This window comes from Suricata suricatta, chromosome 1 (assembly GCF_006229205.1).
Source record: "Suricata suricatta isolate VVHF042 chromosome 1, meerkat_22Aug2017_6uvM2_HiC, whole genome shotgun sequence".
NCBI classification, from domain to species: domain Eukaryota; kingdom Metazoa; phylum Chordata; class Mammalia; order Carnivora; family Herpestidae; genus Suricata; species Suricata suricatta.
In genome coordinates this window covers 141270634-141286778 of record NC_043700.1, presented here as the reverse complement: position 1 = coordinate 141286778, position 16145 = coordinate 141270634, and the positions used below count along the sequence as shown (strand labels likewise).

The 16145-nt window shown below is 35.5% G+C and overlaps 1 protein-coding gene across 1 annotated transcript in view; it reads right to left on the bottom strand.

Annotated features, from left to right (window-relative positions):
* The window catches only part of TMPRSS11A (transmembrane serine protease 11A), a 49663-nt gene that overhangs the window by 18106 nt on the left and 15412 nt on the right, over window positions 1-16145 (bottom strand). The window contains exons 4-5 of the mRNA XM_029931483.1: window positions 2276-2343; window positions 176-336 (exon numbers count right to left, since the gene is read on the bottom strand). Coding sequence (XP_029787343.1) covers window positions 176-336; window positions 2276-2343 — 229 coding nt within the window. The remainder of the gene's footprint in view (window positions 1-175; window positions 337-2275; window positions 2344-16145) is intronic.

Genomic DNA, 16145 nt, shown 5'->3' with positions numbered 1-16145 from the left:
TGTTCTCATCAGAGAAAAATAAAACCTTGAAGTGTCATTTTTTTAACTTGAAAATTTTTTCCATCTAAATTCTAGCTGTTATTTCAATGGAAATAATGGCAAGTAAGGTTGAGATTAGACATAAAATGGACCTAATAGAAAACTTCACATCCCATAAAAAAGTGCACCTACTTACCATTAACTTGAACTGAGGAAGCATTTATCGACAAGGCTCTTGTGTTCATTGTCTTCTGATTTAAGATGCTATGGATTTTTTTCCTTATCAAGTCCCTTTGCTCAGGAGAGGGGAACTGGAACACCATAATGATATCTACTTTCACACCATCTTCTTCTGGACTACAACATACAAGAGAAAAGTATTTATTCCAAGAATACATTGGGTATCATATTCTTTCCTATATTTAATGCTCCTGAATTATATTGGAATTGTTGCAAATGTCAAGGACTAATCCTCTCACATTGACACTCATCTGTATGTCACCCTCTGACCCAAGGCCATTTCATATGTTCTCTTTTCAAGTTTCCATTATATTTTTTTGTAAAAAAACATGTTTTTCCTTATTAATTTGAAGGCTTGTTATAGCAGTTGGGTAAGACTCAGATACCAAAAAGTATTTCCTCAAACTCATAAAGTCTGAGGATGGGAAGAAACTTTATCAGTCTCTTTGGCCAATTGCTCATGTATCTGATACCTGAATCACCTCTACAACATTCATTTTAAGTGGCTCTTTAATCGCAGTTCAGTAATTAAAATTATGGGAAATTTACTTCCCTCAGAGGCTAGTTTTCTTTGGTCAGCACTGATTTTAAGAGAGTTCTTCATTTTGAGGTGAAATATGTCTTCCTGTATCTTCCATTACATTAGGCTTAGGTCTAGTTGGGACATATATAGAACACTAATTTCCTCTTCCACATATTTGAAGACAACAACATTCTTGGTTTTGAGTCTTCTCCAGATTAAATTTGTCCAGTTCCTGAACTTCTCTTCATATGAATAAGTTCAAGTCCCTTTACCTATAGTATTCAGTTTTCCTCTAAAATTAGGAAAACCAACAATTCAAGATCTTTAAAAATTGAAAGCTATGTATTGATCTGTTATGTCTCTTATTTTTACACCTCAGATGACCCAAGCTCTGAAAGTACTATAGGCCTAATTGTCCCAAATCTTTTGACTAAAAAAAGAAGGAATCATATTGATTCTGAGGCTTTTTATATATTGTGGTCCATTTAGGCTCAGAATTTTATGTCAAATTGTCAAATGTATTCCCTCCTTAATCAAAGGGAAAACATTGTTTACAAGGTGGAATTTCTCTGGACACACACAAAAACTTACATAATGATAATGACTATAAGTTCACAAGAGATCACAAGACTATAATAATGTTGCTAGAATGGTATGGCAAATCAGAATTTGAGAATAGAGGATGTGAAATCTAGAAAATTTCAACAAATATGTGCTTTTTATCTCCTAAATATTATAGAATTTATCCAACTTATATTATAAAATTCTTCTGAAGTTCACGAGCTGCTTAGTAAAGGTATAAGGAACTTGGAATAAGTCTTCCAATAAGGGAGTAGTCTATTGGTAACAAAAGTGATTATTTCCTTAATGTATCTGTCTGAATATATTCATATTTAAGAATACGAGTCATACAGGCCCATAGATTTGCACTTATTGTGTGTATATATATATATATATATATATATATATATATATATATATGTTCTTCTATATGCCTTTCAAATAACACAACTGAAATCTCTGAGCAATTTCAGCAATCAATATGAGCTTTCCCTCTCTACCATAACAAACAAAAAACTTATTAAAACAGGAACATCTTTTTGTTTGGGCATGCCTCCTGTTACTGGGACTTCATTACAAGTAAAACTGTGATCTCATCATATAGCCAACTTTGCCTTCTTATTTTTGAAATGATATGTCTGAAAGAGCTGGTATATGTGTGACATGATGCTGGGTTCTCCCAAGACCACAGCTTCTGGTAGTCTTAGACCTTATAATCAGTTGTTGGGGTTTGAATACTTGTCCTGTCACTTGGGGAGCTTTGAATGTATCACTTAACCTCCCTGCATCTTAGTTTTTACATTTTAAAAATGGCGGTCAACCCTGTACCTCGAAACCGCTGTAGAGATGCTATTCATGAGAAATCCTAGGCAAGAGCCAAGCTCACAGAGGCAACAGTGTGTACGGAGTTCCTATCTCCTTTGCCTTCTGTCCCTCCAGGCTGTGACTCCACCTTTGCCCAAACATACATACCTCAATCTGACTACTTGGTTCTTGATATAATGCTTGCTCAAGGCCGAATCTCTAAAGATCTCATCCACCTGTTATTACGAGACAGAAACTTTGTGTTAATAAGATATTTTATAGTAAGAACATCCCCCTAACCAAATGCTAAAACAATAGAGAGAAGTTTTAACATGAGTAATATTTAAGGCAGTGGTTCTCAACTCTCACAGTGCAGCAGAGTCATTGGCAGATTTTTCTAAAAATGATAGACACTGGAGCCCCTCTCTCAGAGTCATGGTTATAACTGATCTAGAGAGACCCTAGGCATTCATATTTTTAAATATCTCCCCAGGTGAAACTAGTGTGCTGATATAGATATCAGGAGTAGAAAATATCATCCTAAAATTCTATAGAAGCTAAAGCTAAAAGATATAGAGCCAAGGTGGGACATGCAGGGAGGCCCTGGGAGATGGGTGGAGAGAACCTTGGTTGAGTATTGGGTTTAAAGCCTTTCCTGCTGCTTGTGAGCTGGGCAACCTTGGAAGTTACTGAACCCAATCTCAGTCTTAGTTTCGAAACTTGTAAATCAAAGATGTTAATATACTCTTGATGGGGTTATAAAGTTAAACACACAAAAATACTGGGTATATTTTGATAGTGAATTGCTGGTGGTTCCCTAGTCCCTATCCTGACATTTCAGGTCTCAGATTTCTTTGTAGGTCTTTGGCGGTAAGTTCAGGGAGGAGGCATTAGGGATGTGGGAGAGCCAAAGATTTTTTCATTGTTGTTGATTGCGGGCCCTAGGGTATATCAGAGAGGAACAAAGAGTAAGATGGTGTTGCAGATTTAGATTAGGTTTTTTTGGAAACACACTATATTTATTTTTAAAAATCCACAAGTTCACAGTGACACTAAAAACAAGAAGATGCAAAAAACAAAGAAACAGTCTAAAGAAAAACCTTATTTGAACCATTGGAACCATAGAGCATCAATTACTCTCCAACTGGCATCACTAATGACAGAATAACATCTTCATCTTGTCTTAACTGTATTTAAAAAAAACTTTTAATGTTTATTTTTTAAATATTTATTAAATAGTTTATTGTCAAATTGATTTCCATATAATACCCAGTGCTCTTCCCCACAAGTGCCCTCCTCCATTACTACCACGTCCCTTCTCCCTCTCCCTCCCTCTTCAACCCTCATTTCGTTTTTTTCTGCACTGCAAAGGAAACAATCAAGAAAACTGATAGGCAACCACGGAATAGATTAGTTTTATTACTCATTTTGTATCACCAAGGAAGAAGAAGATAAGCTATTGTTTTTGGTTCCTTTGCATGGAAATATAGTTGCCTGATCCAGCATCATATGGCTATGGCTTATTACACCTGGATATTGGATTGCAGTATCTCCTAGTGACCACTTGATGGCAAAAGTGTCATCTAAACTTGAGCATTGCATTTCACGTATGATGAATGTGATGAGCCAAATGTGTAAAAACAATGTCCTAAGTCCTTAAGGGGCAAGAAAACCAACTCTCATTTTGAAAAACACAAAACCAAAAATAAATGGAAAGCTGTTTCAGAGATCAAGGAGCAAGTCATGACTTCCTTAGCATTGTCAGGCATTCACAAGTGCGTAACTGGAAAACAAAATATTCCTGATCTCCTTTAACCCTTATGTTAATGGTATGGAATAAAAATTATTTTGACTCTTAGTTTATTTGAAGAGGAAGCTGACACTTGAAGACATTACGTAAATTTCCCGGGCATCATGTGGTTAATAAATCGGGACTTAAATTTAGATCTTCTCTTTGTAGGTCCATCTCCTCTCAATCACACAGCCCCTTGTTAAGTATGATGCATATTTTACTTCAAGTTATTTCACAAACCACATAACAATAAGTTATAAAATAAAAGGTTGATTTAAAGTATAACAATTATCAAGCTGTAATTGATAATATATTTGTAAACCTGAAGATCAAAGGCAGTATTTAGAAAATAAAAAATTGCCAGTATCAAAAATACACATTTATTTATATTTACATAAGAAAAGCTTAAATGGGCTGAGGAAGTTTGGGTTTCATATGCTAGAAATGGAACTGTTTTGGAAGGTTTGCTTTTGCCAGAGTGACATTGTTGTAATCATTTCTTTTTTTGTAACACAACACATAGCTAGTCTTATTACTCAGTATCTGGGAAACACAGGTAAAAACAAAACAAAACAAAACAAAACAAAACGAGCAAAAAAAAAAAACCACACACACACACACACACACACACACACACACACAAAACAGGGAGAGGAGTGCCAAATAGTAAAAGGAAGAAAAGTAAATAGCAGTTGAGTATTTCTAGAAGTTTTGGTTTGTAATTATCCTCTGAAATCCACCCACAATTGTTCTGCTGGCTGTTCATAACCTGTTGGTGAAGATACTAGATTAAGTTTTTGACTTTAGATGACATCATTCATCTGGCCACATGCCTGCTGGGAAGAATATCTGACCCAGCCATCAATTCCATTTTTGGCTTAAGTGACTTTAGTAATCATAGAAATAAAGCTTTCTTCTTTCTAATACAAACTCCAGGGTCCTGCCCCTATAAAACCTCTTTGATTAGCCTGGGGTGAGCCCTAGGATCTTCAGGTGCTTCCGGTAGCCTGAGGGAAGCACTCTGAGAAATGCTGGGACACAAGGGCTGGCTAAATGCGTTTCTACAAAAAAAGGATTTTTCAACAGGGGGAAATCAGAGAAAACATGAACATAGACTTTATTGCTGAATGGATTTTATGTATGAACTAGCTTTCTTAGAGACCCTAAAATAATGATTAATCTTTCCTACAAGATAAGGCTTCTCTCATAAGAAACATTTTGCCAATACTTTGACATTCTATATTTGTAGACGTTTTGAAGGATGCTTTTTTACCTAACTGTGTGCCAGTTTGCTATAAAGCTATTATTTACACAAGCTAATAGAGATCGTGATTTATAAATCTATCCCATCTCCCATTCTGAGGCATTGGCAAGGTTTGGTAGTTGGAATTAATTAGTCTCTTAACATTTAACAGAGACCCTCCCCCTTTCAGGCTAGTAATATGCTCGATGATTTTGTAATGCCTGGAAGTTGCACTGAGATTAAGTTCTAAAAGGGCAATTGAAGGTTAGTTGAGTGTTTAATAAAAGAGTTAGGGAGAGGCTGTTAACTCCAACACACAGCCTCGCCCAACCATTCAGTTCTCATTCCTGAACGAACCCTGTTCACACATGTCACCAGCCTTATACTGTCATATGCTCCCCAACTGGGCTCCTCTCAGCAGTCTTAGTATTTACATAGGAGGTGTTTCAGGGCTGAGGCTGTAAACCTCACAGAGGTATGCCACTGAAGGTTGCCAATGGAATATAAAAGCAGTTTCTTCCAATATCACAACTGATGAGCCCTGAGAATTAAAGGACCCACAAATGTGCCATGAAGAAAACTTCAGATCCTGTTGCTTTCTCCTGATTACAATAAGAGTAGCACACAAAGAGAACAGTATAACAGATGCTTAAAAAAACACATGTTTTGCCTTAAATAAGACTTAATTGAAATTGCCTTGCTGCAAGGGCTGAACTCTATGTACAAAGAGGGAGTAAAGCACATTTCATTTGGGCATCTGGTCACAGAGTCAGATATTCAAGAATCTCCACCTTAGTTGCTCATCTTCCAACCTCTCCAGTCTTCAGCCACCTGTGCCTGTTCGCCCTGGCCCTGGTTTCCTGTGTACTGCCCTTCTCAGGCTCCTCACTGAATCTGTACCAGCCTCCTCCATGTTGCTGGCTTTGCTTGTCTGAATCACAACTCTCCTTCAATGTCTATTTCAGATAGTACCTTCTCTGTGGTTATTCCTTGAACCTCAGAGTAATCTTTCCTCTTCTGTGGTAATTTTTCTTATCCATCTTATATATTCTACTATTCCCTTAATATAGTTATTTATGCAAATATATTATCTCTTTTATTAAACTGCAAACCCTTTATGGAGAAGAGTGGTAATTTTCTAACTCCATAGTATGTAGGATGTTTTTGTTGAATGAATGAAGAAAGAAAGTGAGAATTTATCAAAAAGCCTTGCAATTACCAGGAAACTTCCAAGAGTTTTCAGTGAGCTTTTCATCAGATTTAGATCAAAGTTTCTGGAGAAAAAAGCAATTGACTATGAATTATTGATGGGAATTCTTTTGTGTTATGGACATTTTCAGGTAAGTTCATTGCCTGTGGAAAGCCCCTCTGTGGAGAGACTACAATAGATATAATAGGAGGAATAGTCATCACTGTTGTGGATCACCTATGCAGCAAGCACAAACTTCACTGTATTCATGAGCTCCTTTGCTTTTTTCCTCAACCCTCTGAGGCAAATACTATATTATCTGCATTACAAAGGTAATTACAAAGAGGAAGTGACTTGCCCAAGGTGAAAAAGCAATGAGCCAGTTGAACTTCAGATGAGCACACAAGAATGTTTTTACAAAAAGCCCCTACTTGGGCCCATGGTTGGCTCAGTTGGTTAAGCATCTGAGGTCACGATCTCGAGGTTCATGGGTTGGAGCTTTGCATCAGGGTCTGCACTGCCAATGTGGAGCCTGCTTAGGATTCTCTCTCTCCCTTTCTCTCTGCCCCTCCCCCACTTGCACATGCTCTCTTTCTCTCTCAAATTAAATACATAAACTTTGCAGTCTGTTTTCTTTGCCCTTTAAAATTACGATTATAATCTTTTTTTTAAATGCTTTTTATTTATTTTTGATACAGAGAGAGACAGAGCATGAGAGGGGGAGGGGCAGAGAGAGAAGGAGACACAGAACTAGAAGCAGGCTCCAGGCTCTGAGCTACCTCTCAGCACAGAGCCTGATGCGGGGCTCGAACCCACAGACGTGAGATCTGACCTGCGCTGAAGTTGGAGGCTTAACCGACTGAGCCACCCAGGCGCCCCCGATTATAATCTTGACAGTTCTTATTGCAATTATTAAAAGTTGTATCTATTTAAAATTCTAGATCTTTGGTATAACCCAAGAATCAAAAAATCAGCTATGAATAACTTCTCTAAACCTACATAGGGCATGGCCAATCTGAGCAATCATGGTATCTATAGGAATCTGAAATTTGATGCCTTTCTGGGTATCACATCACTTTGTGTTCACAAAAATTAAAAAAAAAAAACACGGAAACCCTCCCACCCACAGCTGTGAACCCACTACTGTGTCTATTAGAGATGGGGGTTGGATCCAGTGTCATAAATGATCTGTGGGTGTGTGGCTGGAGTGCCATGGAAGTATAACCTTCTGATTACTCTAAACCAGGAGGTAATAATATCAGCAAATGGATTGTGACATTATATGATATTATCAAAGTTAGTTCTTTGGCTATACTAGTCCTTCCTCAGTATTTCTTTGTAGAATGTCAGAAACCACACACAGGAAGTAGCAATATATTGGATAACCTATTTCAATTGGTTTATATTTCTGAGATCGAGAGGCAAAGTAAATTCAATAATTAAAATGGTTGCAATTAAGGGTGACAAAGGATAAATTATTAACTTTCAGTATACCGCAAGAGGAAAATGTATAATTTGTCTCTATTTAAAGTTGTACTAAAGATATTTAAATCAGAATGCCTGAGGCAAGGAAAGGTCTTTTATATGGAGCTTCCTGTTCTCTCCGGGTGTGTTGTCCTTGAAATCTCTAAATCTGATTATTCTGTAAGAGAGAGAGGATATGAATCATTACTCTTAGACTCTCTTACAGTTCTTGAGTGATGAACAATATCTAAATAGATTATCCAGTAGAATAAAGACTGTGCTATATTCACAACTTTATCAGGAGTTTAGAGATGATTGATATTGCTTCCTTTTTCAAAAAAAACTTCTCTCAGAAAACAACCATCCACATTTTCCCTGTAATCATACATTGTTTACATTAAACACGTATATGCAGATATTTTCATCAACCTCCTTCCTCTATTATAGTTGTTTTTCTGTTGTCTTCCTCCTCAAAAACTGATACAAGCAAGAAACCATAAGCTAAAAGTGGTAACAAGAGACAAAGAAGGTCATTATATAATGATAAAAGCGTCAATTCATCAAGAAGATAGAACCATTATAAGTATTATACCTAACATCAGAGTATCTTAATAAGTTAAGCAAATACTGACAGATCTAAAGAGAGAAGTAGACAATAATATAGAGGACCTTAATACCAATTCTTAGCAGTGGATAGATCATTCAGACAGAAAATCAACAAATAAACCTAGACCTTTCCATTTTTTAGACCAAATGTACTTAACAGACATATATAGAACATTCCACCCAACAACAAGAGGATACACATTCTTCTCAAGCACACACAGAACATTCTTTAGGGTAGATCTTCATAGGTTACAAAACAGGTTTCAGCAAATATTTAAGAAGACTGAAATCATACTATCTTCTGTGACTACAACGGTATAAAACTAGAAGTTAATAACTGAAAGAAAGCTAGAAAATTCACAAATATGTGAAAATTAAGCAATGCATTTTTCAAGAACCAATGAGTTAGAGGAGAATTAGAAGGAAAATAAAATATCTTGCAGTAAATGAAAATGGAAACACATACGAAAAGCTATGGGATGCTTCAACAGAGCTGTAAGATGGACGTTCGTAGTAATAAATGCCTACATTAAGAAAAAAGATCTTAAATAAGTAATCTGACTTTACACCTCAAGGAACTAGAAAAAGAAGGAAAAACTATTGTGCACCTGAAACTAATATAACACTATATTAACTATACTGGAATTAAAATTTTTAAAAAAGAAGTAGAAGAAAAAAATAAGCTCAGCAGTAGCAGAAGGAAGAAAATAACAAAGATCAGAGTGGAAATAAATGACATAGAGACTAAAAGACAATAGAAAAAAATTATAAAACAAGAGTTTTTTTTTGAAAAGGTAAACAAAATTGATAAAACCTTTGTATAAAGGGGAAAAAGAGAAGACTAAAATAAAATCTGAAAGTGAAAGAAGAAATATTACAACTGATACTACAAAAATACAAAGGATCAAAAGGACTACTGTGAACATTTATATACTAACAAATTGGAAAACCTAGAATAAATGGATAGGGTTCATGGAAATATACAATGACCAAGACTAAATCATGAAGAAATATAAAATGTGAACAGATCAATAAGGAGTAAGGAGATTGAATCAGTAATCAAAATCCTTCAATACAGAAAAACCCAGGACCAGATGCTTTCAATAATGAATTCTACCAAATATTTAAAGAAGAATTAACACCAATTCTTCCCAAAATCTTCCAAAAAACTGAAGAGGAAGGAACACTCCCACATTCATTTTACAAGGTAAGCATTATTCTCATATCAAAGCCAGATAAGGACACTATAGGAAAAGAAAACTACAGGCTAAGTTCCCTGATAAACATAGATACAAAAATTCTCAACAAAATTAGTGAATCAAATTCAACAATATATTAAAAGGTCACATATTATGATCAAGCAATATTTATTCCTGATGCATAAGGATGCTTCAACCTACACAAATCAATAAATGTAATACATTAATAGAATGAAAGATAAAAATTTTATGATTATCTCAATAGATGCAGAAAGATCATTTGACAAATACAACACCGTTTCATGATAAAAACACTCAGCAAGTTGGATATAGAAAGAACATACTTCCATATAATAAAGGCCATCTATGGCAAGCCCACAGTTTATACAATATACCATAGGAAAAGGCTGAAATCTCTCTCTCTAAGATCAGGAAGAAGATATCTAGGGTGCCTACTCTCACCACTCCTATTCAACATTGTATAGACGTTCTACGCAGAGCAATCAAGCAGGAAATGAAATAAAAGGCATCCAAATTAGGAATAAGTTGTCTTTATTTGCAGATATATGATCTTATATAGAGAAAATACTAAAGATTCCACCAAAAAACTGATAAGTAATCAATAAATTCAGTAGAGTTGCAAGATACAAAATCAACATACAGAAAATAGCTGCATTTCTATATATTAACAATGAAATATCTGAAAAGGAAATAAAGTAAATAATCCCATTCTCAACAGTATCAAAAATAATAAAATTCTTAGAATAAATTTAACCAAGGAAGTGAAAGATCTCTACACTGAAAACTATAACACTTGGATGAAGAAAGACAAGAATAAATGAAAGATATTCTATATTCATGGATTGGAAAATTAATGTTGTTAAAATGCATATACTACCCAAAATGCCTATAGAGCAATGCAATCTCTATTAAAATTCTAGTGGCATTTCTCACAGAAATAGAAAAATATACTAAAATATGTGTGGGACCACAAAAGACCCAAAATAGCCAAACAATCTTGAGAAAGAATCACAAAGCCACTTCCTGATTTCACTTCTTGATTTCAAATTCTAATACAAAGTTATAATAATCAAAACAGCATGATATTGACATAATAACAGGCACATAGACCAATGGAAAGGAATCAAGAGCCCAGAAATAAACCCTTACATTTATGACCAGCTAATCAAGGCAGCCAAGAATACTCAATGGGGAAAGGATGATCTCTTTTATATATAATGTTGGAAAACTGGACAACCACATGCAGAAGAATGAAAGAGGGCCCCTTTACACCATCTCAAAAATAATTCAAAATTAAATTAAAAATAATTAAATTAAAAATTAAAATTAATTCAAAATTAAAGAATAAAGATTTAAACATAAGACCAGAAACCATAAAATCTAGAAGAAAATAGAGCAAAAAGTTTCTTGACATTGATTAGGGCAGCAACTATTTGAAGAGGATACCAAAAGCATAAGCTACAAAAGCAAAAATTAGTAAGTAGGACTCCATCAAACTAAAAAGTTCCTGCACATTAAAGGAAGTTATCAACAAAATGAAAAGGCAACCTATAGAATGGGAGAAAACATTTGCAAATCATATAGCTGATAAGGGGTTAATATCCAAAATGTAGAAGGAACTTACACAATTCAAAAAAATCTGATTAAAAATGGCTATAAGATCTGAGCATACATTTCTCCACAGAAGGCAAAGCAAAAATGGTCAATAGGTACATGAATAGGGGCTTACCATCACTAATAATCAAGGAGATGCAAATCAAAACCCACTGAAATATCATCTTACACCTTTTAGAATGGCTACCATCAAAAAGAAAAGAGATAAGTGCTGGAAAGGATGCAGTCCCTTGTGCACTCTTATGAAGAATGTAAATTGGTACAACCATTATTGTAAATACCATAGAGATTTCTCAAAAAACTAAAAATAGAACTATAGTATGCCCCAGGAATCATACTTCTCAGTATGTATCTAAAGGAAATGAAAGCAAGGATACAGAAGATGTCCGCACCCCCATGTTCATTGCAGCATTATTCATAATAGTTAAGTGCCTTAACTGAGTGTCCTTCAGTGGGTGAATGGATGAAGATGTGGTGTGTATATATATATATATATATACATATACACACAATGGATGTATATACGTACAATGGAATATTATTCAACTACAAGAAAGAAGGAAATCCTGCTATTTAGAACAACATGGATGGACCTTGAGGGCATCATGCTAAGTGAAATAAGTCAGACAAAGACAAATACTGTATGATATCACCTATATGTGGAATCTAAAAAGCTGAATTCACAGAAACAGAGTAGAATGGTGGTTACCAAGGCTGAAGGGGAGAGGTAGGAGAAGCAGGGAGATGTGTTCAAAGAGTAAAACTTCCAATTATAAGATGAATCAGTTCTAGGGATCTAATGTACAGCATGGTGATCATAGCTAATAATACTGAATGCTGCTAATATTGTTAAGAGAAAAAGATCTGAGGGGCACCTGGGTGGCTGTCAGTTAAGCCTCTAACTTCGGCTCAGGTCATGATCTCACTTTCATGGGTTCGAGCCCCACGTCGGGCTCTGTGCTGACAGCTCAGAGCCTGGAGCCTGCTTCCGGTTCTGTGTCTCCCTCTCTCTGCCCCTCTCCACTCATGCTCTGTCTCTCTCTGTCTCAAAAATAAAGAAAAAATTAAAAAAAAAAAAGAGAGAATCTGAAATGTTCTCACCACAAAAAAAGAAATAGTAATCTTGTGACATGATGGAAGTGTTACAGTGATAATCATTTTGCAGTGTATCAAATCAACATGCTTCACACTGTAAACTGACACAATGCTATCTGTAGATTGTGTTTCAGTAAAGCTGGACAAAAAACTGAGCAAAGAAGTGAGGACACTATGGAGTAGGAGGACACACTTATAAAACAAGTAAAGCCAATGTGTTGCTTAAGTTGTCTAGCACAGCATATGGGATTTATGATCTTTATAAATTTAAATATTAAATGGGAGAAGAACTGACATAGAATTGAGCTTCCTATCTTAGCTGAGTTTCTTCCTGACAAGTTGAACAATTTAGTGGAAAGGGCACATATTCAAATTATCCATATGGCTTCAAATCTCCCCTCTGTCATTTACTGGCTGTGGACCTTAACTTCAGAGGCTTAGTTCCCTTATCCCTAAAGTGTGGATAATAATGCCTCCTTTGCAGTGTTACATTGCAGATTAGACATGAAATATACAAGAATTATTTTTTTCTTCCAGGATTCAAATTAAGGTAGAGGTGTTACTGTCTTCCTCTTTTAAACATGCCTAATCTTTAATTTCAAAATAAATGTAAATCTGTGTTCTCAGGAAAGGATTCGGCATTACTCTCCATTCCATTTTTCTAACCTCTGAACATGAAGTTTCTTGATAATGTCGGCTTAGTTTTTTCTCAAATCTTCCAAATCCAATTTTCTCTCTCTAGGCATAGGGCCACAAGCCTACACCAAGCATGGAGCATCTTTTACTTCTTTTACCTTCTGCAACTCCAAACTTTAGGACTAATACCTTTGCTAAGTTTAAGTTTATTGTCATCAATTCTTCTCAGTAGAAGCACTTCCTGCTTCAGTGTTGATCAGAGCCCAATCTCTTATTTTTGTTTTCTAATTCCTTTAGAGGGTGTTTCTAACTTGTTTATCTCCTTGTATCTCTTTCTGTTTCCAAGTTCCTTTTTTCTACAATTTTAGATACAGTATTTCAGATATTTAAAGGATCATTTTAGACCTTTTCTGGTGTCCCTTGGGTACAGGGGCAGGGTTTTTTAATGGGGAGACATCCCTAGGAAAATTCCCAACTGCTGCCATTTTTAGTGAGATGATGGTTACTGGCCCATGCTGACAGTGTATTGAAATAGACTGATTCACCAGGGATAATTAGTAGTTTTCAGGAATTTAGCCTGATAATAGATGGGAAGTAAAATCACACAGATGATCCTTATGGATGACAGAAGTTTATTAAGAACATGTAACCATTTACTAGCTACGTTTACTAGCTATATGATCTTGAGTAAATTAACTTTTCTGTACCTTGATTTTCTCATCTGTAAAATTGTGATAGTAATTGTACTTACTTCATAGAGTTGTTTTTGAGGATTAGCTAAAGTGCATAGAAGGTGCTTTAGTGCAGTGCTTAGCATTCAGTGCATGTTAGCTATTGCTACAGTATTACAAGCTTATGACTTTCACATCTGTAATGACCCCGTAGTTTAAAAACATTTCTTGATATTCCTGAAATATATTTCTTCAAATGAATTACACATCAACCAGTGATTCTACCTGAACTTGTAATAATAAAGAAAGTAACCTACCTATTTGGGAGTGTCATGAATTACTGGTGTCTGGTTACTGAAGTCTTTTCAGCAGTATCTGAGCATGAACTCATTTTACTTTTGCATCTCCGTTTGCATTCAAATCAGTAAATCCCAAGTTATGAGGAAGAACAGGACCTGCAACCTGTCTTTCTTGGCTGTCTAACTAGCACCCATATAGGGCAGAGAGAAGAAACTGGTTTCATTCATTGGAATTTAGCAACAATAAACAGGAGTGGCTCAGGATTCACGTAATTCTTCTAAAGGTAACTTGGTGGTGAGTGGAGGGCTAAATAATACAAAGCCTTTCCTGACCAGGGGAAACTTAGTTGAATTTCCTTTTCTTTGAGGTTCTCCTGCCCTTTTGGTCCACAACATACAGTTTAGTCCTTAACTGTGTCATGCTGTTCAGTTCCATGTTTGTTACTCTCATCTCTCCAAAGAGGTTAGAAGCAATTTGTGGAAACAGATCATGTTTCCTTTTCTGTAAGATTCAGGTGCAAAGAAATGTAAAGAGCTGAACAACCATACAATAGGCAGGAAATATTGTTTAGTTAAATTGGGAAAACTTACAAGGAGAGTAGAACCTGGGTTCCTACCTAACATCATACACAAAGGTGGACTTTATATACATTGAAGACTTAATATAAAAATTATAAACTTAAATGAAGAAAATATAGTAAAATATTTTTATGGCTTAAAAAGAGGGAATGCCTTCTTTTAAAAAAAACCTTTAGAAACACAGATGTAAGACAAATCATCTTGATGAAGATGATTATTTCAAAATTATGGATTTCTATTTCATGAAGGACAACATGGTCCAAATTAATAGAAGAGAGAATGGATAATTATAATTTCCTCAACCAGGAAACTGTTCATATCTAGATTTAAATATGAGGAACTCCTGGAAAATAACACTAATAAAACAAAACAACTCTAATAGAAAAACACATAAAGGATAGGTACAAGCAATTTATAAAAATGAAAATTCAAAAAGCTAACAAGCATATTTGGAATGCACAATCTCTTTAGTAATTAGAAAAATGCAAATTAAATCACAAAAAGATATAACTTATTGCCTGTTAGGCTGGCAGAAATCAGCAAACCAAATAATACCATGTGTTGGCAAAGATGTGGGGACATAGGAATCCTTATGCACTGCAGTTGGGCATGTACACTGGGTCAGCCATTCTGAAGAGCAATCCACACCAATTAGTCAAATTAAGTGAATACACACCCAGTGACCCAGTAGTTCTGCTCGTAGAACTTGCACAGATCCATACAGGACAAGTAGGAGGCTATTTAGTGTAGCATTTCTTGGGATGATAGGCAGGAGGTAAAATATAGCAGAGATACACTATAAACCATTATGTAGTAGACAATAGCAATGAATTAGGTGTACATTTTAGCAACATGGATAGAGCTTTAAAAAAAGTTCTGAGTAAAAAGGTATTAAACAAAAAATGATGCCATGGACTGAATATTTGTTTTCTGCCCCCAAATTCATGTGTTGAAATGCTAAGCCTCAATGTAATGGCATTAGGAGGTAGGACATTTGAAAGGTGATTAGGTCATAAGTGGGGCTGGTGCCTTTATCATGAGACCCAGAAAGCTTTTTATGTCTGTTCTCCACCATGTGGGGACACACCAAGAACTCTGCAGTCTGCAACCTGAGAGAGGGTCCTTGCCAGATGGAACCTGACCAGGGTGTTCCCTGACTCAGACCTCCAGCCTCCAAAACTTTGAGAAATCAGTTTCTGATATGATAAGCCACTCAGTGTCTGGTATGTTGTAATAGTAGCCCAAACTGACTAAGACAAATGATTTATAACACAAAGAATAAGTTAAAAGCATGTGCACACAAAGCAACAAACATTTTTACAAGAATGAATATGAACAAAAGAATACACATGAAACAAAGAAGGGCTGCCCGCAGAGGGAGGTGAATGAGAGTGTGTTGTATGAAAAAATGAGAGTAATAAATAATGACAGCCAGGGAAGGGCCTTGCATGTGCTCATGACTGTAATGTGTCATTACCTATCTCAGCCTTTGTACCTGAGGCTCCTTCACTCCTGGAAATGCATGATTTACTGAAACTTAAAAGTCCACTTTCAAACACACTTACTATCATAAATGTATCTCTGCATTTGTTCACTTCCATTTATATATATATATATGTATATATATATA